The sequence below is a fragment of the Colletotrichum aenigma genome (assembly GCF_013390185.1).
Source record: "Colletotrichum aenigma strain Cg56 chromosome Unknown KSG_Cg56_contig06, whole genome shotgun sequence".
Classification (NCBI taxonomy): Eukaryota; Fungi; Ascomycota; class Sordariomycetes; order Glomerellales; family Glomerellaceae; genus Colletotrichum; species Colletotrichum aenigma.
The window spans coordinates 891,650-915,846 of NW_023500912.1; the positions used below are offsets into that span (position 1 = coordinate 891,650).

A 24,197-nucleotide genomic window follows, 5' to 3' on the forward strand; every position below is an offset into this window, starting at 1 on the left:
GCCGGGACGTTGGTCCGGGTCGAAGTTGACAAAGTTACTGAGGCATCGGCAGGACTTTTCCAGCAAGAGTTTCCTTTCCAGGCTGGCGGGTCCACCATGCAACACCACCCTTTCTGCTGCACCTGCACCATCAAACAACAACGCTCTTCCCTGCTTCTTCGGTGATCCAGGACGTTAACAAACAGAGACTAACCACCTTTGCCCTCATCCTGTGCCCAACGGTCCCTGCATCCAGTGGCCTGGGATATGACAAAGCTGCCCAAGGACTCCCAGCAGCAAGGCGACACCCTTCTTCCTCACGGTCAGCCCCAGGTTCCAAGGTTCATGGTCCGAGGTCCAAGGGGGCTCCATGATGCTACCCGCCCCCACTGCCTGTCCACCTTCACCCGTCCGTCGCCGAGCGCCAGCGACCACCACATCCTGTCTCCTGGCCACTTTTCCACTTGGTGCTCAGCCGCGTACACGGCTGCAAGACTTTCCCCAGGGCTGTCTTTCTCCCGGCCTGGCCTGGCATGGTCCGGATGCATGGCATGGCCAGGCAAGCAACCCAGATGGGTCCCGTCTGCTGTACCCACGACCAGCTTGACCCTGGCTCCGGCAAGTGCTGATGGCTATGCCCCCGTACCAGTGTACTTGATAGAGGCATCCCATCCCATCCCACATCAAGTGTGTTTGCAAACAGTCCTCCTCTTCCAAGTATATATCTATCCTGCCCTCGGCCTCTCTCCTCTTCCTGCTCTTGTTTCTCACCAAGCAAGTAACCAAACATCTGTCCACACAAAGCCATCTTCCTCAACTGAGTCTTCATCCTCTCTCATCTCGACCAAGTCACCGTTCTCGAGACCAACCTCAACACCACACCTTACAAACAAAACCTCACATCACACAAAATGTCTTCCAGACCAGTCATCATCCACCAGGCCGCTCCCTCCATCAGCAGCGCCTACACCGCGTCCTCGGGCTCTTACCCATCCTCCAACGGCTCTTACACCCCTCGCTCGCTCTCACCAGCCGACCCCGTCTACCACCGCGTCCACGGCGCCGAGAACCACATGTCCTCGAGCAAGGTCTCATCCAAGAGAGTCACGGTGGTCAACCGCAACCAGTCTGGCTACGAGCACGGCGCCCCGTCACCAAACTACGGCGGCACCTTCCGTCGATCCTGAGCCATCGACATCGATACCACATCACCGTTCATCATCATCATAACCTTTTTGTTTTGCATACATTGGCGTTAAGGGACTAGGGCATCAGGGGGCATCGGCGGCAGCGACAACATATGTACGGCATACTTGTATCATTTATGGAATATCGGAGAAATATTTGGAGATTTTTTACGGGCAAGGATGATAATGCGAGATGCACGCGGAGGGGCCCAAGACGACGGGGCCACAGGGCATGAGGGAGGCACGGGATTGATTACTTGCAGATTGTTGTACCATCATAGCATAGCAGTGTGTATATGTGCCTGTTTAGATTAGATTGGGGCTCGCGGGCGATGCATTGGCAGCCAACAGCGTCTTCTTCAACAACACCTGGTTTCAAACAAATCATTGTTTTTTCCCCCCATTGCTCAACCTCCTTCCCCTTTCGGTGTCCCATAATTATGTTTTGCAGTTACTATTTTCGAAAGTGAATGCCTGTCCGTCGTGTAAATGACTTGCTCCGTTCTTTTTCTCGTCCCGTGCCTGTTTGACGTGCAGAATCCGGCTGCTGCAAAACATGTCCTCCGCCCCGTGGACCCTTGAGGTCTCAGTGGTCCCCTTCCTTGTTTTCCCTGCCAGTGAGCAAGCAGCGATAAATGCCCCGAGGAGCTGGGTATGTACGGGCGCTGCAACGCTGGGCGGCCGGGTGGCCGGTGATTCGCTGCGGCGGTTGGATGCCCTGCATTACCGCAGTATGGTACTTTCATGCAAGGGCAGATGGCAGCTATGAGTGCTGGAGTGGCTTTGAGAGAGGAGAGACACCACCACGCCAGGCCTGGGCCCGCTGACCTGGCAGGCAGGGAACAACAGCTCCGAAGTGCAGCAGAGCATTGGGATAGATGGACTGGCTCTGTAATTCGGAGCAAGGCGATGAGGTCATGCGAATCCGACAGGGGCTCGCTCACATGTAAACGACCCTAGAACGGGAGTGTTCCAAGAATAGACGGATGGGGATGGGTACGACGGGATGGGATGGGGACCCTGAAATGTCATCGCATCTTGATTGTATGCATCATGGTAGCATTTACGATAGGGCTGATGGAGACGATGGCGCGAGTATGTTTGTTCGTGATTGAGTGCAGTGATTATTGTTTTTTGTGATATTTTGGGAAACAAGTAGATCAGTTAGCTAAGGATACCCATCTGCAAGGAAAAAGACGTCCCGCATTGCCTGGTTCCAGCGTCAATTCGACCTGTTTTTGGGTGTGATTCGGTTTGGATGTTTATTCATATCTCATCAAGGAAAACAAGGGACCCGTCCGCCTCCACATGTAAACTGCAAAGTGCGATTGATCCTACATCGTATTGCAAGTCATCCGCAGCGGCTCGTTGACGTCGCATCGCAATCGCAAGAGTGCCGGGTTCACTTCTCCACAATCAATTCCGTCCGCCCCAATTCATGGGGAGCATGATGAGGCTGTGAATGGGACGTTTTTAAGCACCACCCTCGCGCTTGGCGTACTCGTCCTCGATGGCCTCGGCGTACTTATCGTCAGCGGTGCGCGGGTCCTCCTTGAGCACGCCCTCCTTGACGAGCTCCTGGGGATCGGGACGGTGGGAGAGCTTGTCGTTGAGGGAGTCTGCGCGCATGTGCATCTCGAGCTCCTTCTGGTTGGCGATCAAAGACGGCGCGGCGTTGGATGCGGGAAGGATGTTCTCTGCGAGGCGGGTTCTGGTCAGTCTCACTGTGGTCACGATGCTCAAGGGTTTGCCAGTTGGGGATATCATGGGGTGATGTTCATGATGCGCCGGCGGGTGGATGCTCTGGGTTTAGTGGTTGGGATCGGCGGGTGAGGCGGGCAGACGGGTGGTGGGGTTTGGAGGGAAGAGTGGTTGCAGGGGTCCGATGGTAGTTCGAAAAAGGGGAAAACAGGGAAGTGAGGCCGTGAGGCAAAGGAGGCGAATTGCGAGGGATTGGGTGAGGGGCGAGACTCACTCTCGACGAGTTCCGCCCGGTCGGGACGGTGTTGGAGGTGTGCCTCAAGGGAGTTCTTGCGGTCGCCGCGAGAGGGCGAGATGGGGGTCTCGTCGACGGCGGGTTGCTGCGTGTTGTTGGTGCTGTCTTCGGCCATGGTGGATTGGTGCTTTGCCGGGGTAGTTATGATGGCTCTTGGTTGTTTGGACCTTTGGTTCTGGGTTCGTATCTGCGGTCGAATGGGGCGAACTGTCGCTTGGTCGAGGGATGTCTCGCCTTGTTTTTCAGTGGTATTGAGATGTGCAAAAGCTTCTTCCGCCTTGCTTTCGTGGACTGGACAAGCTGTATGATTCAGGATATCCGGTTGGTTGCAAGTGCAAGTTTGGTTCGCGATGGGTATGGGTTGTAGTGTCGATGTTGTTGATGTAGGCGGGAGGAGAGAGGGGCTGAATGGGAGGTGGTGGTGTTTTGTACTCGTTCGGACGTCAGCCACCTCGCTTCAGTCTGGAAAGCAACAATCAAGCCAGCAAGTAAAGCAGGCAGGTTGGTATGGCAATGGGCGCTTGCTGGCTCAGGCACAAGGCACATGGGACGGAGAGCTTCGATAGGTAGAAGCCAGTCCAGCAGGTTGAGAATGTGGTCTGTCACTCACTTCGCTGGGGGTCGGGAGACACTTTCGCGCAGAGAAGGGAAGCTGTTTGGCCGCAGCTGCTGCATAAGACCTGGTTCTACCCCGCCCGTGACCCTTGAGCCTGGGGAAAGCGCACCCGTGCAGGCAGTGACTGCCCCTCCCTATTGCATCACCACACGGCAAGCAGTGCCTGCCTCTAGTGCCTGCCCTGCCCGGTCCCTGCCCGAAGCTGCACTTTGTGCCTGAGGATCCTGAGCTCCATGATTGGGGGAAGTTGTCATGGCAAGCTCTCATTTGCTGAACTTTCTCCATGGGATGTGTTTGTTTGCCATTTGCATCTGATGTTGCAGCTCCATCACTTCGGAGACGTCGGCTGCTTTGATACCGTCTGGTAAATGCCTTTATCGATTTAAACGACCGTTGATGCCGCTGCATGGAAAGCTCAGAAACATCCAATGCGACAGCTGCCAAAGCTCTCGGCCCGCGCGCCCCCTGATGACTCTGATGACGGATGACGTCTGGCGCACGGGAGACCCCCAAAAGCCACACACGCCTAAGGAACCACGGAACCTAGCTCGCCCACGCCAATCTCGTTCCTCCACCCGTCATGCCACCAAGCTCGCCTCAACCCAGCTGCAGGACCCTGGGAGAAACCACAGACGCGCAGCCTCGGTGATGGGATCATGAGGACCGAATTGCCCCTTCACTTTGCGCTGCGCTACCCATCCCCTGGCTGCCTCGTCTCATGACCGCACCAGTCCAATGCCGATGGCCGTCACGACAACCACCCCGGCCGCGATGGTTCCGCCTCTGCGAGTGTCATCATGTCAGCGAGCCCGGTCTCATTTCGCTAGCCAAGCTACTCACAACTTCGGCCCTTTTGCTTGCCAAATGGCCACGGCGTCCCAGACGCAGAGAATCGTACCAGCGAGGATCACCGTTCCCATCTCCGGACCCTTGCCCTGCCGCGCGAGTGCGAACAGCGCTGCTGCGATTGCCAGGTCCCGTACACCGAGGAGCGGCACCAGTCGCCCTACCGCGTCCGACGGCGGGAGCCCGAAGAATTCATACCCCGCCCGGTACGGGAGGAGGACGTCCAATGCCCCGAGGGCCGCGTAGCTTGCTGCGACAGACAGGCCAAGAGTCCGCCACGTCGATGCTTGGAGGGACGCCATGGTGAATGATGCTTCAACTGTGTTTTGCTTACTTCTGTGATGCTGTGATCCAGGGAAACTTGGTTGCTTACGGATAATCTGACAGACAAGCTTCTGCTGACTTTCCATCAGGCTGTCATCCAGCTCTATCTGAACCGCTACTGATGATGCAGCCGCCTGTGGCCAATGACAGATGCAGCAAGATGCGCGACAAATCCGTTCATCTTGGCTACCAATGGGGGTGCTTCGCTTTCCCACTGATCCCAACCGCTAGCCTGATTGTCAGCTTTCAACATCCACAGCCAAGTGGGCGCATGACCGGCGAGCCGATTCTTGAGAGCGAGACAACATGAGGCTTCTTCACACCACGACGCTCGATCTCAATGAGTTCATCGGCGACGTTCCTCCATACGCCATCCTCTCTCACACCTGGGAAAATGACGAAGTGAGTCTCCAGGACTTGTCAACCACTGCTGGGCGGTCCAAAAAAGGGTTCAAGAAGATTGAGGCATGCTGTGCACAGGCCCGTCGCGACGGTTTTGACTGGGCTTGGCTAGACACGTGCTGCATTGACAAGACATCGAGCGCCGAGCTCTCCGAGGCCATCAACTCCATGTTTCGATGGTATCGGCAGGCCAGAGTTTGCTACGTCTACCTGAGCGATTTACCATCTCAATATCCGGGGGATGTCGATCGCCGACAATTTCATAGTGTCAAATGGTTTACCCGAGGATGGACTCTTCAAGAGCTTATAGCTCCCAGGGCTATGGAATTTTACGACCAGAACTGGGAAGAAATCGGCACCAAGGTGTCTTTGCTCGACTTGCTACACGACAAGACGGGTATTCGGCGCGACATATTAGACGGAACAACCATCCATACCGTTATTCCCACCGGAGAACGTATGTCTTGGGCTTCAAATAGGAAAACCACCAGGCAGGAGGACCTTGCTTATTGTCTCCTGGGCATCTTCGGCATACATATGCCTCTGCTCTACGGAGAAGGCTCGCAGTCGTTCATCCGCCTTCAGCAGGAGATTCTCCGCACATCAGAGGACCTCAGCATTCTGCTGTGGACAGGCTTTTCCCGACAGACGACCACATGCGGCGTTCTGGCAACGGCACCCAGTGCTTTCAAGGATATCAAGATGGTCGATCTCCAGGGCCACAGAGTTGGTTTTCTAGTGACTTGGAGGTGGAAATACGTGATCACGTTACAGCCTTGGTCGGCGGACATCAGTTGGCGCCGTGATATGCTCCTAAATACGCCCCCCACCATCACTAGCCGCGGTTTACATGTCCAACTGCCGAGAACCCTGGTCAACGGAGGACGTAGGTGCTTATTGTGGCCAAAGTGCATGATTGTGGAAAGTTTCGATGGCGCCCGAGGATTGCTGAATGGATTTCTCTGCATTGAGGTGCAGAATGTCCAACCCAATATTAATTTGTCAGTGTCCAGACTGAGCTTGCCCTACATCTACTACGTCCCACGGGCCGAAATCTGCTTTGACGACCCGCTTCCGATGTACTTGAAGATATCGCACCAACAAGTCGAAGAGGATTTCAGGGGACTGGACATGTTCACCGTCTCGCTGGAGGACAACGATCCGTTACGGATTGGAATTTGCAGGTCAACAATCCCGCCCGGCACTTTCCTAGGACTGGAGGCAGAGGATGATGGGCTCGACGTTTTCAGGCTCCCCGAGTCGCACGCGCACCAAGTCGTTCTGCAATGTTCGGTGACGCACCGTGAGTCCCCTCATATTTACAGCAGCAAGGTCACCGTTGCCGTCAAAGAAGTTCCGGGAGAAGACCGCCTGGGCTGCTTCATCAATACAAACGAGGATGCTCAAGCTTCGATTTGGGAGATGATTAGCTCCCATTCTACAGGAATCGACAACGATATTTCTCAGAATGGTCTCCAGACCGAGGATGAGGCTCGGAGATGGTCGTCGGTTTCCCAGTTGGTCGGCGCGGGTCCGTGGTCGGACCGGTGCGCAAAGAAACTCCCAGGTGACCAGTATGTACTGATGGCTGCCATTAAGATGTCAAGAGGCATCCCGGTGCTTGTCCTTAGGATCAAATCGCTTTCTCGCAGATGATAGTGGTTCTCAGATCACGGCAGTAGGCATTAAGCAGTCTCGTCGCAAGTAAACATCTATTTCTGCATGTGACGCTGGGCTAATGGTTAACCGCTCCATCATTCGTAATAATCCGCGCTCTAAACAACCCATTCCTTTTTTAAACTAGACCAAGCGACTGCATCTAAGGCGACTCGGAACTGGATGACTCGGGCTCAACGTCAAAATCCCCGAGATCTTCCTCAAGCCCCGTGTTCGTTTGAGGCTGGGCTATCGAAGACACTGTCTGCAGTGGTTCGTGAGGCAGAGAAAGGGTTTGTTGTCCCTCAGACAATAGGATAGAGCTGGGATGGGGGAGGGGCATGCTTTGTCTACTCTGCGGCCAAGATGGCCAGCTATCTCTGGGGGGGTCTTCCGGTCGTGTGTCGTGCTCCAATGGAGTGTTTTGCGTGAGGTCTTCGAATGCAGAGCTTGCATGGAAGCTAGGATCGGCAAGGTCATCGTCGGCACTAGACTGAGGGGTGACTGAGTCATCGTTGAGTATATTCTCAGATGAAGATCCATGAATTCGCTCCGGCACCGAGGGGCTAGCTGAACTCCCGTCATTTGAGGGATGTGGCGAGCGGTCTATCTCCATGGACTTACCGTCAAGTTCGTCTCTCCAGATGGTCTCTGGCCTCAGTTGAGGCAGATCTGACGGTACTGTAAAATCATTACTCGAGGAGGCATGTGCCTGAACTGTAGGCACTGCTGAAGTAGCCCCAGGAATATTGCGTGGCGGGATATTACCCTGAGTTGGTTGAACGGAAGGGCCCCCTCGGAGAGCACCGCTGTTCCTAGGTGATTGATGTTAGTCAATCAATGGCCGCAAGCTTGGAAGTGACACATACTGTGCACTATCCTCGCGGCTTCGGAAACCTGTTTGATTTCTCGCGCGCGGAGAACGAGATCTTGAAACAGAATGAGGTGGTGGAGGCGTAGAACACATCTGTGAACCGTCCTGGCGTTGCTGTGTTTGGGTCGGCTGTTGTGCATCTCCTGTTCCCGAGCGGCTGGTGCCGTCGACCGTAACGTCAACGTCAGGAGTCCAGTCCATAGCGTCCTGTGAAGTCCCCGGCGGGTTCGGCGCAGGTGTCTCCTGTGCTGCATTATTTTGGGCCGGGGGGATCGGTACGTTGTCATTTGTGGTGGCACGAGTCGATGTGTGAGCACCAGCAAAGGTCGGTAGCTCGGAAGAAGAGCCACGGCATGCTAGCTGGGGCGCCTCCGAAGGCCTACTCTCGCCCGTCTGTCCGATAATTGACGTTTGGAGAGGGGGAAACTGGCCTGCATCACTGCTGAAGCTCGACGGAGACGTCAGACGTGCTGGCCGGGGAGGGCCAGGAGGTCTGAGGCCCGCTGGATCGGGAGTTGATCTCTGAGGAAGAAGAAGCACAGGAGATTGATTGCTCAAGCTGGGAGATCTGGTCGTGCCGTTCAGAAGTGGAGATGACTTCATCATAGGTGCAAGCCGAAATGTTCGACCCTGAGCTATCGGTGGCGACGACCGAAGAACTGCTACAGGCGAACCAGGAAGTCTGCTGTTCGGTAGCTCGGAACTTGATCTTGCTGGAGGAGAAGACGAAGCAGGCTGGTACCTAAGGACCTCAGCGTATGACAATCGAACGGGCCGTGGTGCAGCGAGAGGTTCACTCGCGCCCGTTTGCTGGGAGGTGGATTGTTGAGCATCGACTGGAGCTGGCGAACCCTCCAAGTCGGAGGACGAGGTAAGCTGATGTGACTGAGAAGAATCAGGCGGCCCATTCGTGCCATCCAGTTCGGAGCTGGAGGCGCCAGGAGACATTTTGAGATGTTCTTCTGTCAATAAAACGAGATGATGCTGATGCGGTATGGAGAATGTCAGGGGAAATAATGTGGTGACGCAGCGTTGGTTAGAGTTGTTGATGCTTTGGCGAAGACTTGCTGATGTTCGTTGAGGACTTGTTGACGTTTGGGGGGGATGAAGAATGACGTTGAAAATGGGCAAGTAATAGTCACGCGCTCAAGATAGATGCCGTCCTTCGAGGCACCAATAGTTCTTTCCCCGATGTCGACTTGTGAAGCCGGGACTGCCTTCCCACATCGAGTCTCAAAGACCAAACGCAGGAGGAGCCATGCAGCTTTTGGGATGAGAATCACTTTCACTTGAAGGAAACCCAAGTTCATCGTAGTTGCCATAATCATATCATTTCTCCATCATCTACTTCCTAGCTAGAACATCTTTGATCCGAGCAGTTTCCTCTTCATGGCCGACGGCCATAACCGGCTGCCGCGACTCGTCGCGAATGAACCCGTACCTTATCCTCAACTTCTTCAGCTCATTGGTCAGTTCCGAGCCATCCAGCCAAGTTGTACTTGACGGCAGATCAATGTACTTCGAGTTCCGGATCGTCGTAGAGACGTAGCCGAGAATCTCAGGGCCGTGGGTCAAGTGGATGAACACGACGCTGAGAATGCCTCCCGCAAGAAGAACGACGGCAGACAGCAAGCAAAGTGATATCCACAGCTTTGAGATGACGAATGTCTCCAGCAGGGTCGATGATTCCCCGGTGAAGGTGACGTTGGGCTGGAAAACGGCATCCGCTTCGGCGCTGGTGTTGGCAATCGTGCTGGAAACTTGGCTAAGGGTCAGATACGTGTTAAGCAGCTGTCCAAAGCGTGCGCCGACTTTCGAGGTGTCGAGCTCGTCCATCAAGACTGCCGTGCCAGAAGAGATGTTTTCGTAGGTCGGGTCTTTGAGATAGTACAAAGTCGGATCGATGAAGCCAGTCATATCTCGGCCTGTGGCAACGGGCATCTCTCCGGCGAAGAAGTCGAACGATCGAGGGAAAGATAGTTGGGTGATTTGCTCGGGCGCATGGGTCTTTTGTGACAATCGCTGCTCGATGACTCGGCAAGATCGCTGGCCCGCTAGAAACGAGCAGCTGACGCGAGATTCAACGTACTTCTGGGTGATGTCGCAACTGATCTCTAGGTTGTCGCGATTCTTCTTGGTGATTTGAGGTTGCGCCAGAGCCATTCGGAGCAGAAATTTCGTCGGACCTGCGTCGATTCCGGTTTCGTTGGAGAACATAGCCAGGCTGCCAGCATCCTGATATGCTGGCACCCAGTCCCATCCCTGTCCCTCCTTTCCATGGGTTATCCAGTACAGGTCAACGAACCTGTCGATAGCAATTCCCCATTGAGTTGAGGTGTAGCCTCCGGACCCTCGTTGGTAGTCGTATCCTCGCCATGTTCCATTAGGGTATTCCTCCGTCATGTAATCTGTCGTCACGTTGGCCTTGGCCGTTCTGTTTGCGGTGCCCTTAGCAATATCCGAAGCGGGGAACTTAGTAGCGTTTGGGCACACGAGGCGGATGTAACTCGACTCCAGAGAGAAAGTTGCGTTTCCAGTTCCAGCATAGTGGACTGGAACACCTGCCAAGGACGAGTACTCGACTCTCGAGGTGCTAATCACTACAGTCCGGATTGAACCGTTCGTGTCTCATTTTGGGACAGTCCCAGGAAAAACACCAGACTGGCTTCAAGCCTGTTGACTTTGCAGCCATTGTGATGTTGCAGGTTTGTAATATGCAGGCTGAATTGGCAAGGAATCTCTTCAATTCGAACTCCAAAATAAAATCACACCGTTTTTAAAATTCGCATGTCATTAATAGGGGGCTTAGAGGCCCAGTCTCAAATTTTGATTTCTTCGATTGTACGCGAGTTCGATGATTGATTAGCAAATATCAACGTAGGACTGGCCGAAGCCAAAGAACTAAGACGTCTTGACAGCTTGAGATATTCTATAAACCTCGTAATGACTCAAAATACCCGTAACATGTTAAAGCACGCCGGTGCTTATCAACCAGGGAAGCCCGATAAAGACCCAAGCCATCATGAAAATGGCAAGCGGTGCCGCTGCAACCGAGCTGAAACTTTCGAGCAGCTCAAGAACATAAACCACGAGAGGTTTCATGATCCATAACAACGATTTGATCGGCTTGTAAATGAAAGTCACAAAGACCATTCTTAGACACCGAACCCAAAATCGCTCGTCTGTGGCAGGTGGTTCTTGCCCTGGCTGTCCGGTAGGTCCTGCCGCATGCTGGGATTCGCTGGTAGTTTCATTCCCTTTGAAGGTCATGACATTAGTCTTGGTTCCGGGTGGATATGAAGCAGTCGAAGGCGGGAAGATACCGGGCAATCGTGCATCTCGCTGCCACCGTGGGCCGGCTGGTAGGGTAAAAATCCCTCGCTCACGCCTAGAGCCCTGCACATCGTGAGTCCGGCCTTTTGATCGGAACATGCCGATTGTACACGATTATGAGGGACGGAAAGCTTTGAACACTCGGGACTCCAAATCTTTGCAATGTTTGCTAAGGATGCTCGTGAGCGGCTGATGTGGGGAAAGCCGCACGCAGCCTGATGTTGTTTTTGAATGCCTTGCCAAGGCCCAGACGGCACTGCGGCTCGGCTGTCTAGTATGACATGCAGCCAAGCGAGACAATGCTGAAATGCCCAACTAATATCGGGTCTTTTGAGTAGGCTCAATACAGTTCGATTGCACGATGCAAACTGCAGTCAAGTGTGCTAAGAACCACGCCTGTCGTAGGATCAATAATCCAATCCCATGGAGGACTGGTGTCATTTCATTTAAATTTGGACATCGTCAAAAGCTTCCTGTTACTTCATGCGCCCCTCAAATACCAACATCCAACTTGACTGAGCCTTCTTTTACAGGCCCATGCACTTGAACTTCAACAGATTATTCTCCACAATCTCTTTCTCCATAGTCATCAGCTTTGGCATATCCCACATGCAGCTGAGCCATCTTCCACCAAGCCACTCCCTCTTCTTACTGGTAAGATAGGGAATGGAATGGGCAGCTAGCTCTGGGGTATCGGTCATCCTGACTACTCGGACGTCAGCATTTTTTGTTAAGAATAGAGATTCGAACTTTTTACACTGTAGTTTTTCGGGTAGGTTTGACGATAAATCAGTCGGAATACCACCAGGGTGGATGGAGAATGCGAGAACCCCCTACCAGTTGCACCATCAGTTTCGACCGTAAGGTATGACGCAGACTCGGGCTGCATGAGCCGTACCTGATCACCATACTCATCCTGAACAAACTCGGTGAAGCGGATGAGGGCGAACTTTGACACATGGTATGCACCTCCGCCAGCCCCCATGAAGTGCGCCGCGACTGAAGACATGTTGACAATCGTCTTGTCGCCGCCCTTGAGCATTAAAGGCAAGAATGCTTTGGTGACTCTGTATGTGCCCCAGTAGTTCACATCCCAGGCTTTCATGTACTCGTCGTCATCCGTGTCCAGCAGCAAGTTGAATGGGGCCATGTAACCGGCGTTGTTGACCAAGATGTCCAGCCGCCTCCATTCGGTTGTTAGCCTCTCCGCTGCCGCTCTTACGCTGGCCATGTCGCTGACGTCCATCTCGAGGGCAAACACTGTTGGCTCATCTCGCCCAGCGTTCTTTGCCGCTTCACGGACGGCCGTGACGGTGGAAGAGACGTCTGATCGAGCTGCTACAGCGATATGAGATGCGCCGGCTTCAGCGTAGCCAATCGCAATGGCTCTGCCCAGTCCCTTGCTAGCACCCGTGATGAGGACCGCTTTCCCGGAGCAGTCTGATGAAGTGAGTGGGTTGATCTCTGGGTACGTGTCGTGATGAATCACATCTCCGGTGAATGTGTCAACTGCAGGCTGTCAGATCGATTGAGCTAGATCGGAGACGAGGTCTAGAAGCATACCCTTGCGAGGAGGGAGACCGGTGGGCCCCGCGGGAGTGTTTTCCGCCATGAGTGGAGTCAGGTTCAGTTGAACGAGCGTTCGTTTGATCTCTGTTTCGACGTCTTCTTTCAGGAAGAAGTTGTAGATTTGGTTCAACATCTTGGCCGATTGCGAACCTTCTGCGGGCGCTAGTATCGGAATGCCGGACTTCCCCACGCGTCAGGGGCGGGAAGCGCTCGAGCTTAGCGGGCGCTTTGTATCACGCCTCAAACCAATCCGTAAGGTGGCAGACCCTTTCTTTGCAAAACGCATCTGAAATTGGGCAATGGTATTTTAAATGGAAAACGACACGAGGTTTTCATGACCGCGCTGTTGGGCTTGCTTACCACCCCAGGATGGGCGTAAGCGAGCGCATCCAGCCGCTCAGCCATTGCCAGCGAATACACTGTGGAGCTGGCCGCTGACTCTTCTTGGTCAGCGGGGCGCATATCGCTTGTGCAGAGGATGCTCATAATACCATAATCAATTGTGGCAGTCCCAATATCATCCGGTGAAAAGCGGTGAGTGCCGGGCAAGCCGGGTTGCTGCCGATCAGAGTGCATGGACTGTAACCGTGAATCCGGGGCTGGTCCGAGAAGAGCCCCACTGAATCCGGGGTTTCCTCCGAACATGCATACCGAGTGCCCATCGGCGGCTCTCAGGGTTGTATTTTGATCTCCGGCAGCTTATCAAGATTCCGCTGTTCAACGCTCTAGCTAGATGAGGCAGCTACATTCATATGCAAGTGAGACAAACACCCCACTAATCGCACGAATCCCCTTGCTGGATAACACGAGATTGCTGACCGGGGTTGCAATCCTCCGACCCTATTTGAGGCTGATATCAGCCCAGAAGAACGCGTCAATTATATCGCGGCTACACCTGCGCCACGAGAGCGTTTTCTGACATTGGAGTGCGTTAGTGGTTCGTGAGACCAAATCTCACATCAGTTGCACTCAAAACGCCAACAGCATGGCATCATCTTGGTTTGCCAAGGCCGTCTCACGCCTCTTGTGTTCCGTGTATGCAGCTTCATTCTGCCGCGAGCCTTCAACTTACAATTTCCCGCCCCTTCTAGACGCAACTCTAGATGATCTACGCCAAGGGCTCGACAGCGGCCTCTTCACTAGCGTTGACTTGGTGAATGCTTACGTCGCTCGCATTGATGAGGTGAACGATGACCTCCGCGCCATCGCCGAGATCAACCCTGACGCGGTCTCCATCGCTGCTTCTTTAGACCAAGCTCGGGCGCAAGGCGGACCTCTTCTTGGACCTCTGCACGGCATCCCAGTTCTCCTGAAGGACAACATTGCGACCAACGACAAGATGAATAACACTGCTGGCTCTTTCGCGCTCGTCGGCGCAAGAGTCGGCGAAGATAGTGCTGTGGCGTCCAAGCTTCGCAGAGCCGGTGCGGTCATTCTTGGCAAGGCCACCATGGCTCAATGGGCGACTTGTCGGGGTACCAACTCCAGCGCGGGATGGTCTGCTCGAGAAGGCCAGCCGATCGGGGCATACTATCCAAACCAAGACCCGCTGGAGTCCTCCTCAGGAAGTGGTATCGCATCTTCAATCGGTCTTGCGTGGGCTTCACTTGGAACGGAGACTCTGGGATCGATTACTATGCCTTGCGATGTCTCGAATCTTGTGGGGATCAAGCCTACTCTCGGTCTGGTCTCACGGCACCTCGTCATACCAATTACTGAGCATCAGGATGTAGTTGGTCCAATGGCTCGAACAGTGAAAGATGCTGCGCATTTACTAGCAGCTATCACAGGGCCGGATCCTCGAGACAACTACACTTCAGCTATACCGTTCACAGAGACGCCAGACTACGCTGCAGCTTGTGTCGAATCAGGCCTCCAGAGGAAACGAATAGGTATTCCGAAGCATCTGTTCAAAGACACCCCTTTGCCAAACACCAACTACTCCATCTCAGTCTTCGACTCTGCAGTGGACATTCTGAGATCTGCTGGGGCTGAAATTATTGACGACGTATGGCTTCCCGTGGGTGACCATGTTACACGTCTGCTCAATCTGTCCAGCCAGGTTATGGGCGCAGACTTCCTCGTAAACCTCGAGGAATACTTTGCGAAGCTCACATACAACCCTTTCAACATCACCACGGTCGCCGAACTTCGAAACTGGACGCAAGGCGATCCACGTGAAGGCTATCCGGTACACAATACTGAAGTCTGGGACAGAGAACTTGTCAGAGGCGTTCGCAACACTGATCCCCTCTTCTGGGAGCTTTACACCGAGAGACAGTATCTTGCTGGTCCACTGGGGTACGCCGGGGCTTTGAAGAACCATTCGCTGGACGCCCTGGTACTTCCAACGAGATATGTCCTGGGTCCCGCCGCGCTCCTAGGCACGCCGGTTATAACTGTTCCTTTCGGACGGCACCCGGATGACACACCAATTGTGAAGGATGACTTCGGCAATCTTGATGTTCTAGCACCGAACTTGCCTTTCGGTATTGGGTTTGCTGGAGCAGCGTTCAGTGAGGAGAATTTGATAAGTATGGCATATGCTTTCGAGCAGAGGACCAAAGCTCGAACTGCGATCAAGCCATACATCCAGCCAAAAGCTGAGTTAGGGGATATTGTACAATCAAGGGAATGGCGAACGAATCGGCTGGATCTGGTGTAGAGGAAGGATCTACTCTTTGGGTGATCACCCAGGTGATCGGTAGGTCTTTACAAGAATTTGATACCAGAGGACGTGCAAAATCCCGGTATTTAAATAAGGTAAGGAAACGTAACCAATTATCAAATCCGCATATATGTATTATATCTACACACAAATGAGAAAACAAGTGCATGGGGTATCCACCAGCAACTTCAAATCCACCCAGTAAGCTTAGTCTAAAACGACTGTAAAACGATCTATAAAGCAGAACGAAGATATTGCACCACTTTGATATGACTCAGTGCCACCGAGCTCATGCCAGACGCCTTCAAAAGCGGTGGGTTATCATCAAGATATTTCAACCCTGAGACGACACTTTCTCTCAAACACTTCTTGGCCTCTCGGAGTGCAAAGTCAAATGCCGTACGCCCCTTTTCGTCTGTAGCTCTGAAGTCTGCTCCATGCTTCTTGAGAACCTGGAGTACTGCTAGGGGCTCGAATCTTGAGACGGACCCGTCAACCCAGGTTCTTACGACACTGCACACTGGTGGCAGTAACAGTTCATCCGAATCATGTGACTTAGATCCCCGGAAAACACCAAAAAGCGAAGTGCTCGACCGTTTGTTGTTTGGAAGTTGCATGGGCTGGTCGGCTGCCCCAGGACCCCCCTTTTCAAGAAGCGCTTCGTATACTGGCAATCTGTTGTACCTCCACATGCCGTGCGCCGCTCTCAACAGTTGTAGAGCTTGTTTTTGTGAGGCCTTGTTAATAAGAGTGGTCACGGAAGTGTTGATTTTGGAGACGATCTCCCGGCCTTGAGGATTGCACGGCGGGAACGCAAGCAACCCGTCACACGACAGCTGACTTAGATCCGTGACATCAAGGGATAGGATGAACTCAACGACCGCCTTCTGACCAAAGGCTGCAGCCATCCACAACGGTGTTCGTACAATACGCCTGGCCTGATCAGATTGATCTGCACTCCTCTGCGGCACGAATAACTGGTCGGGCGTGTTGATCAAAGCGCCGAGCATTCTGTCATGGGGAACTCCGAGCGTGAGCAGGAATTCAATCTCTTTCACGCAGCCAGATGTCTCGTCTCTCCCTGGCCATTGACTGGGTACAGGATCTGCAATGGAAAAGAAGGACAACAGTGAATAGCAAGGCAAGTAAGAGCCACTGAATACTTTAAACTCGGTCCAGATATCGGCAGGTTTCTGATGGAAGGTGCAGAGCATATCCGGGGTCTGAGGAGTCAGGGGTAGAGCTTTAATGTTGACCATCTCAATGATGTTCCTTCGAACACAGTCAAAGCAGATTTGACAAGCCTTTTTGGGCTGATTTGGGTACCATTTGGCAGAGAGCGCATCGACGTAGTAGTTCTTTCGTAGAAAGTCAGTGCCGAGATCAGCCGCTGCTCCCACGTCATTGGCGGCCATTTCAAGCATGTCTCGGTACAATGCGTGAAGTCTCTGAGCGGGATCGGAGGAGCTCACCGAGATTTCGCCAATGGACGCTGAAGCCCTGACGGTTCTCTCGGGCCCCTCCGGCAACATATCCTTCCAGATATCTTCATCCGGGTCCATTGTCTTGCGACAAACATCAACCATGAGCGACAAACAGGCCAGAGTTCTCTCGTCGTCACGGCCGCGAACCTCCATGTTCAGCTCGATAGCTTGCATGCAGTGAGACTTTGCATGGTCAAGGTCCGACTTGAGGGCGTACGTCTCAGCGAGCAGACGATGGACGTCGCTCGTCTGTGCTGGGTCGAGCTCTTCTCTCTTTGAAAGACGATTTAATATGAGGAGAGCTTCGTCCGCTTGGCTAAGTTGTACGAACGCAGTGGATAAGATCAGCCGGATGTTGATGTTGACATCGTCATATGCAAAACCCTCAGCTTGAGTCGTCCCATAAGATTGAAGTAAGCGAACCACCCCGCCAAGGTTCGGTTCTGCGAGTAGTATTTCGGCCTGAACTAGGCGTTGAGCGTCGAGATGGAGCACAAGACTGGGATACCTTTTGCATAGAATCTCAGCGTCTTTGCTGTTGGGGTCCGTTTCACCGAGAGCTTTAGCAAGCATCCGAATCAGACGAGGATCCTTTTCAGAACCAGGCTGGCCATCAAGCACTCTAACAAGATGTGGAATAGCCTTGGAGAATTGACTGCTCGCAATCATCTGCTCGGCGTGCTTGATTCGTCGTTGGTTGAGCTCGTCGGCGAGGCTTTGGCTGCTGATGCCCGTCGCTCTCGATGTTAACGAAGTAGCTTCTGAGATTGGCGCAGTGGATATGCTTCCAGCTCGAGTTGATGCGGTGTCAGAGAGAGATCTGGTATCGTCGCCGTTGACGTCGATTGCCCAGTCTGAGATTTGTCTGTGCCTATCTCCGTGTATGTATGGGCCGAAAGCCAGGCCGGCACTGAGCATTTCGCCAAAGTCTACCTCTATGGGAGCAACAGAGTAGGGACCTCGTCTCGTGCGGACTGTCGTGTTCCGGGACAGAGGGCTCATTGGGCCGGACAACATGGATTTTGCATCCAGGGTTGTGGCTGCGTCCTTGATGCTGCCGCACAGTCCTTGGGTAGCCATTATCATCGAGTGGGTTTCTTCGAGCATCTCCATGTCAATCTGCAGGTCTGAGTAACTCGTTTTTCTCGAAGCTGTCTCTTGCACACTTGTATCCAGGGATTCGTCTAGCTGGAGTCCGACCAGAGTGCTGCTGACGCGGGACAGACGTTCGGGAGTATTTGCTGAAGATGTCAAAGTAGTCATAGAAGCTTGACGGGCGCTGAAGGAAGTTTGTGACCCTTTCTTCGGCTCCGCCAGTGGCTCTGAGCTGCTTTGATCGGTGACATCACTGTATTCGGTCTTTTTGGATCTGGCCTGCTTCATGTATAATTCTTGGGCCATTAACTCCTGTTGATGTTCTGTTGTCGACGTCTCTAAGTCCTGCATTCGTTTGGCGAGATCTTCAACCAGCAAGGGAATCTTTGCCGTCGTAAGCGGATTATTGCTCGCAGCTGCGTTGTACCTAAATCGAATCGTCTTATTAGCGACGAAGGCCGTCTAGTCTGAAACCTGGAATAGACAAACGACTGACCCTGAATGTACTATAACTGGAAGTTGAAGTGCCCCTATACAGGTTGCAATCTGCCCTCTGAGCGCATGTATTTGGTCATCATAACGCTGAAAACGTGCGTACGTCCTCACGGAGGTCGCCCATGATCTATCGCGGTGTATCTTGATGAAGATGTTGGAAAGCCGTGTGTACGCGCGATCGCATGATTTGATCACCGGAACGAGCTCTGCGTACCGACAGATATGCTCGCCAAAAGTCCCGCTGGAGATGCAGTTCTCTAGCAACTTAAGATGAAACCTGGTAGCCTCGAGCTGCGACTCAAAGTCCTCGATTCTGTCGTCGATGCGTCGTATGTCATGATACGCGCTGCTGGCAACTTGAACTGTCTTTGAGAGAGCGACCACGAGCTGAAGCACGGCGGTGGCGCCGCCAATTACCTCCATCTTCGCATATGAGATTTATGAGATTGCGTGGGAGAAGCCATGGGCGTTTCCCTTGATAGATAATGCCCATTTGAAATACTAGGGAGAGCTGACGTGAAAGGAAGCGGGGTCGGGGGCGTGATCAGGCTGGCAAAGGGGGTTATCAGCTATCTGTTGGGAACACTCTGCTTGCATTCCAGATCAGGCTCTGTCCCGCGTTGGAGCGAACTATTGATTTTCTCTACTGCGCCGCCACACTATGCGTGCGTCAGACACGGCAGGATCTTGCGCCATTCCTCTTTCTGATCAACTGGTGACGTTCGTGGTCAAATTTAGAGGCGGCGTTCGAGAGCACTCCCAGAAGGCAGAAACTTGCGTATTTTGATGTTCTTGTGTACAGAGGCCGATGAGCATAAACAAACTTTGTCGTTGGATGAAGGAGTCTTTAGTCATGGTAGAAGTCAGGACTGACTTTCACCAAAACAAAGGAAATCGAGTTTCCGCGGGTTGGACCTCGCTCTCCGCGGACGCGTGAAGTTCATATGAATAGTGGGCTAGGGTCTCTTGAATAATGTCAGCGGCGCTCGTTGTAAGGACCCATTTTGTCCGGAGCCTTCCACTCGTACGGGGAAGCCCACCATAATAAGGTCATACTTTCTACTAATAAGAAGCTTTGGGGGCCAAATGGCAGGCCACGCCCTACTGCGTACACACTCTACATCAGTGGCCGATTGTACACTCGATAGGATCCACAATTGTAAGGCTTTCGGCATTCATGAGCTAGGTGCTGTGCCACGGTGCCTCTGACTCGCAGCCCGTTACGACTTGCGATATAGCCAAGAATCAAGTGTTAGCTCGCTGGCCTGACTCTCGAGTAATCTGCAAGAGCAATGCACCACCTTCAAGGAAATAGTGCCTTCCAAAGGCAGAGTACATTCTTCAACTACTTGGAGAGAGTACCTAGTGCAACATTCACTTATTTCTGACGGACTTAGAGTCCGCGCCGGGTTGAGGAACGGGTCTCCGGTCGTCCCGTGTGAATGATTTTCGGAAGCTTAAGTAGTGGGCTCGGGGAGATAGAATGAACCGCTTTAATATAAGAAGTTTTCAGACAACCCGTTATGGGTTGTTCCGAAGAGTACGGCAACGTCGGAATTCAAGCTGGCCTAGGAGGTCGTGGCTTAGGTCGCGAGATAACCCACTTCCCCTGATGTTAGGACTTGGCGGTTGATTGAAAGTCACGGAGCACTCCATTTGCATCAATCCTAGTCAACCACATGACATATCTATAAATATGTTCCTGTACCAAAGCCTCCTTTGCAACATTTCACTGTCGTGCTTCTTCAACACCCACAACACGCTCATTCAACCAATTCCCGCCACTGTAAAAATGCCTTCTACTCTGAAGATCGCCATCCTGGCCTTCGCCGCTTTTGTCGCCGCGGTGCCATCCTCCCCAAACAATGATGACGGTACTCTTTTCGCAGTAGAAAGTCAGTGAAAGCCCCACATCCTCTACGCTACCTCGTTGTTAACCCGATGATATGCAGAGCGATGCGAGGCACTCTATGCCAAATGCAACGAGAACAGCGACTGCTGCGGTCCCACCCCGGTTTCTTGCAACTACATTCCCATTTGCGGCGACAACCGCTGCGTGTCTTATGACCCTAACACTCCGTACAACCCCACGTGCTTCTAAACGGCTACTACATGTGGGCTCGACAATGGGACAAGGGGTTAGATAGTAAGGCCAAGCTGTTCTTAGCAAGCACTCAAATAGTGCAATAATGCATTGAACAGGCCAAAGCAACGCTTTCAGGATCTCTATATTGACCTCCAACAATATGAGACTCGACGATTGACACGCAGAATAATTTGAATGTGAAACTGATGTTGATTATGCTGACCGTTGTTCTCTTCTTCTCGGTGATGAAATGATGCCGAATTCTGTTTTTTCTCCTCTGCCCGTGAGATGCAGCAGGTGTTTGCCAACCCCGCCGATGATGGACGAGGGTACTTATGCTCCAAAGCCGTCATCATTTGTACTCGGGAAAGCGAATATTCCTACGCAAGCAAGAACATATGTTGATTATGTACATTACCGGCTGTACCCATTCCACAGGTTGACAGTTTGGAGATGCTCACAACAGTCGGGAACTAATAATGAGGCCAGAAAAATCGGATCACTTCGCATACATGGATCGGTAAGAACTCAGTCAGTCTTTCCTTCATTATTTTGAACGCCAGCCCTTCTACCTTCCAGGCCGATGACTACAAATGGAACACACTCTGACCTCGTCATGCATGCCGGACAATATTATTCTATCGTCCAGTGAAAAGAATCGGCTGCCTCACTCCAGAGAAGTAGGGTCAAAATCCTCCTTCATGTCAGGCACCCAGCCCTTTGGCCTCTCCGTACCCCGAATCGCCAGACCGTAGCCCAGCTTCTCGACCTTGCGCACCGACTGCCTCATAACCTCCATCTTTCCTCTGAAGTCCTTGGTCGGAATCTCGGGCAGAATCTCGAAGCAACTGCTCAGCTCGTGGATATCTTGCAGGATGTTACGGCCCTCAACGCCGGCGAGCTGTCCCGTTTGGGCTGTCGTGACGGTGGCGAAGCGCATCATCTCACCAAACAGGTCGAAGAGGCCGTACATGTAGTCGTTCTCGGTCAGAGGCACGTTTGCGGGGACCGCGGCCGCTGTGTCATCTGGGCTGATGAGGGTCTGGGTACGCAGGTAGTGGGTGAAGGAGAGGGCCTCGACAAGTTCCTCGAGGCAGCGAAGGGAGTAGGCGTAGCGGTAGCGGTTAATGCCCTGGATGTCGCCCTCGATTGAGGTGAGGTGGTTCTTGATCTCTTCCATGCGGGTGTTGAGTTCCTTCTGTGCGAAGTTGGGGAGTTCACCGAGCTTGTTGACTCTGTGTTGTGTCAGTGGTGCACCTGCTGGATGCGCAGGGGCGAGGGTACCTTTGGCAGGTGAAAATTCTGTCCAAGTGTTAGCCAATTCATTCTGATTCTGTTCAAACGAGAAGAAAAAATACATCTTCTTGCTCAGAGCAGTGACGTCTCTTGAGGCCTTGATGATGCGCTCTCTCCGGTCGTGGTGCTCGTCCAGCTCGTCGCGGAATTTAGAGAACATGGGTGTGAACTGCGTCACGGGTGCCGCGGGCTTCTGCTTGGCCTCATTGGACCGCATGTTTCCGTCACGATCGCGCTTAGACATCGTGAGTGTGTTGCAGCGGTTGATGAGTGCCAGTTGATAGAGTGCCCAGCGATGAAGTCGGTGATGCAGTTTGATGGTTGATGCTCAGGGTCAGAATTGATGGTGGGGTTGATTGGAGCAGAACCCCCGGGTGTGGGTCCATGCACAGTGTAATGGCGGGTGCGGGTCTCTGCAACAGCCAGGGGCTTGCCAGTTATGCCCACGTCACTCAAATTTCCCCAGTTGGGAAGGGGCTTGAAGCTTCAATAACCACGAGACATCAACAACTTGAAGCCCGGCCGTTGTAATCGAATTGTGCACGGTGTTCAATGGCAGAGTAAAAGTGTCATATCTTCTCGGAAAGACTGGGAGGATTGAAACACCGCCCAACCATGGCCGGCCTCAAGGCGCTCTTCCGGCCCGTGCCGCTCTTCGGCGCCGCCGCGCTTCTCCGCGTCGGCATGCTCTTTTATGGTCTCTGGCAGGACGCCAACTCGGCAGTCAAGTACACCGACATCGATTATTTGGTTTTCACCGATGCCGCCCGCTTCACAGCGCAGGGGCGCTCACCTTACGACCGCGAGACTTACCGCTACACGCCTCTCTTGGCGTGGATGCTCGCTCCGACCGCCTGGGATGGATGGTTCTCGTTCGGAAAGGCGGTCTTTGCTGTGGCAGATCTCCTGGCAGGATGGCTGATTGTGCGCATTCTGAAGAGTCGCGGCGTCGATGAGGGAAGGGCTCTGAAGTTTGCCAGCATCTGGCTTCTCAACCCAATGGTTGCTACAATCAGCACGAGGGGAAGCTCCGAGGGTCTGCTCGGTGTGATGGTGATGGCACTTCTATGGGCTGTTCTGGAAAAGCGGACGGCATTGGCCGGTCTTCTGCTTGGATTTGGGGTGCATTTCAAGATCTACCCGTTCATCTACGCACCGGCAATCGTCTGGTGGATGGATGATGAGACCCTGGGACGAAAGGGGGCTGAGCGTGCGAAGTCTCTTCCTGACGTCCTCGTCATCTTCTTGAACCCGGAGAGGATAAAGCTGGCCGTCGTCAGTCTTGCAACATTCATGGGTCTGAACATTGCCATGTTCGAAATGTGAGTCTTAAATGAACCTCTGCTTGGTTGCCATGCTAAGATCCTCCAGCTACGGCACCCCGTTCTTGGTGCATACCTACTTTCATCACGTCACCAGGATAGACCACAGGCATAACTTCAGCCCGTACAACATCCTTCTCTACCTCAACTCGGCACTGCCATCCACAGCGGCCATCAAGATTGAGTCTGTGGCATTCTTCCCTCAGATTCTGCTCTCGACCATACTCATCCCTCTTGTTCTGGCGAAGAAGGATCTCGCAACATCAATGATGGCGCAGACTTTTGCATTTGTTACCTTCAACAAAGTCTGTACCAGTCAGTACTTCCTCTGGTACATGGTCTTCCTCCCGCTCTACCTCCCCAACTCGGCATTTCTGAAGAGCCCGAAGCTGGGAGTGATAGCGCTGGGTCTTTGGGTTGTTTCTCAGGCTGCATGGCTGCAGCAGGGATTCCAACTCGAGTTTTTGGGATACAGTACGTTTTTCCCGGGCCTTTTTGCTTCCTCGGTGGGATTCTTCTTGGTCAACTGCTGGATCCTAGGTGTCATCATTGGTGATGGAGCAGAGGCAGCGAGCACTGTCAAGGCCATCAAGGCCAAGAGTTGATATAGCAATACATGGCAACACTGGCCTGTTCATTCTGAATAAAACTAGATTTAATTAAAGTGTGGCTCTCACCGTTGGCTTGAGTGAAACGGTCGATTCGGCCTCAATGGTTTGTAGGCAACCAAGCACGACCCTTCCGGCAACTCAACTTGAGAAAGTACAGTCGCAAAATGTGGCAAAGATAATACCTTAGTTGAAGCTTTCAGGTGCAATCGAGCCAGGTTCAAAGGTGCTGTTGCCTGGAAAGTGGCCACGTGATTAGGCGTCACCTTCCCGCAGGAGCACGTCCGAACGCGATCCAACCAGTCGCGCAACTTCTCCCCACCATTTCGCACCTTGCAGGCCAAGCACCCAACGACTTTTC

General features: G+C 53.1%; 11 protein-coding genes across 11 annotated transcripts; 5 read left to right on the forward strand and 6 right to left on the reverse strand.

Annotated features, from left to right (window-relative positions):
* Positions 1–890: 890 nt before the first annotated feature.
* CGCA056_v009272 (uncharacterized protein) lies at positions 891–1,166 on the forward strand (the record flags this gene model as incomplete). Its single annotated transcript, XM_037324519.1, has 1 exon — positions 891–1,166. One exon carries the CDS (start codon positions 891–893, stop codon positions 1,164–1,166), a length of 276 nt encoding a protein of 91 aa, XP_037177083.1.
* Positions 1,167–2,639: 1,473 nt separating this feature from the next.
* Positions 2,640–3,277, reverse strand: Mkl2 (MKL/myocardin-like protein 2; the record flags this gene model as incomplete). Its single annotated transcript, XM_037324520.1, has 2 exons — positions 2,640–2,863; positions 3,142–3,277. 2 exons carry the CDS (start codon positions 3,275–3,277, stop codon positions 2,640–2,642), a joined length of 360 nt encoding a protein of 119 aa, XP_037177082.1.
* A 1,217-nt stretch (positions 3,278–4,494) lies between these two features.
* On the reverse strand, positions 4,495–4,926 carry CGCA056_v009274 (uncharacterized protein; the record flags this gene model as incomplete). Its single annotated transcript, XM_037324521.1, has 2 exons — positions 4,495–4,561; positions 4,619–4,926. The coding sequence occupies 2 exons, from the start codon at positions 4,924–4,926 to the stop codon at positions 4,495–4,497; spliced, it is 375 nt and encodes a 124-aa protein (XP_037176995.1).
* Positions 4,927–5,254: 328 nt separating this feature from the next.
* HET-E1-1 (Vegetative incompatibility protein HET-E-1) lies at positions 5,255–7,006 on the forward strand (the record flags this gene model as incomplete). The annotated part of the gene is made up of 2 exons (XM_037324522.1): positions 5,255–6,236; positions 6,357–7,006. The coding sequence occupies 2 exons, from the start codon at positions 5,255–5,257 to the stop codon at positions 7,004–7,006; spliced, it is 1,632 nt and encodes a 543-aa protein (XP_037177081.1).
* Positions 7,007–9,224: 2,218 nt separating this feature from the next.
* CGCA056_v009276 (uncharacterized protein) lies at positions 9,225–10,572 on the reverse strand (the record flags this gene model as incomplete). The annotated part of the gene is made up of 2 exons (XM_037324523.1): positions 9,225–10,473; positions 10,538–10,572. The coding sequence occupies 2 exons, from the start codon at positions 10,570–10,572 to the stop codon at positions 9,225–9,227; spliced, it is 1,284 nt and encodes a 427-aa protein (XP_037177108.1).
* Positions 10,573–11,740: 1,168 nt separating this feature from the next.
* On the reverse strand, positions 11,741–12,915 carry citE-0 (Short chain dehydrogenase citE; the record flags this gene model as incomplete). Its single annotated transcript, XM_037324524.1, has 4 exons — positions 11,741–11,919; positions 11,971–12,046; positions 12,112–12,722; positions 12,777–12,915. The coding sequence occupies 4 exons, from the start codon at positions 12,913–12,915 to the stop codon at positions 11,741–11,743; spliced, it is 1,005 nt and encodes a 334-aa protein (XP_037177080.1).
* An 852-nt stretch (positions 12,916–13,767) lies between these two features.
* CGCA056_v009278 (putative amidase) lies at positions 13,768–15,447 on the forward strand (the record flags this gene model as incomplete). The annotated part of the gene is made up of 1 exon (XM_037324525.1): positions 13,768–15,447. The coding sequence occupies one exon, from the start codon at positions 13,768–13,770 to the stop codon at positions 15,445–15,447; it is 1,680 nt and encodes a 559-aa protein (XP_037177086.1).
* Positions 15,448–15,683: 236 nt separating this feature from the next.
* CGCA056_v009279 (uncharacterized protein) lies at positions 15,684–18,947 on the reverse strand (the record flags this gene model as incomplete). Its single annotated transcript, XM_037324526.1, has 2 exons — positions 15,684–18,456; positions 18,628–18,947. The coding sequence occupies 2 exons, from the start codon at positions 18,945–18,947 to the stop codon at positions 15,684–15,686; spliced, it is 3,093 nt and encodes a 1,030-aa protein (XP_037177085.1).
* Positions 18,948–20,316: 1,369 nt separating this feature from the next.
* Positions 20,317–20,625, forward strand: CGCA056_v009280 (uncharacterized protein; the record flags this gene model as incomplete). The annotated part of the gene is made up of 2 exons (XM_037324527.1): positions 20,317–20,419; positions 20,477–20,625. 2 exons carry the CDS (start codon positions 20,317–20,319, stop codon positions 20,623–20,625), a joined length of 252 nt encoding a protein of 83 aa, XP_037176457.1.
* Positions 20,626–21,277: 652 nt separating this feature from the next.
* On the reverse strand, positions 21,278–22,150 carry Tsnax (Translin-associated protein X; the record flags this gene model as incomplete). Its single annotated transcript, XM_037324528.1, has 3 exons — positions 21,278–21,845; positions 21,895–21,912; positions 21,969–22,150. The coding sequence occupies 3 exons, from the start codon at positions 22,148–22,150 to the stop codon at positions 21,278–21,280; spliced, it is 768 nt and encodes a 255-aa protein (XP_037177002.1).
* Positions 22,151–22,521: 371 nt separating this feature from the next.
* GPI14 (GPI mannosyltransferase 1) lies at positions 22,522–23,833 on the forward strand (the record flags this gene model as incomplete). Its single annotated transcript, XM_037324529.1, has 2 exons — positions 22,522–23,228; positions 23,278–23,833. The coding sequence occupies 2 exons, from the start codon at positions 22,522–22,524 to the stop codon at positions 23,831–23,833; spliced, it is 1,263 nt and encodes a 420-aa protein (XP_037176455.1).
* Between the last annotated feature and the right edge of the window lie 364 nt (positions 23,834–24,197).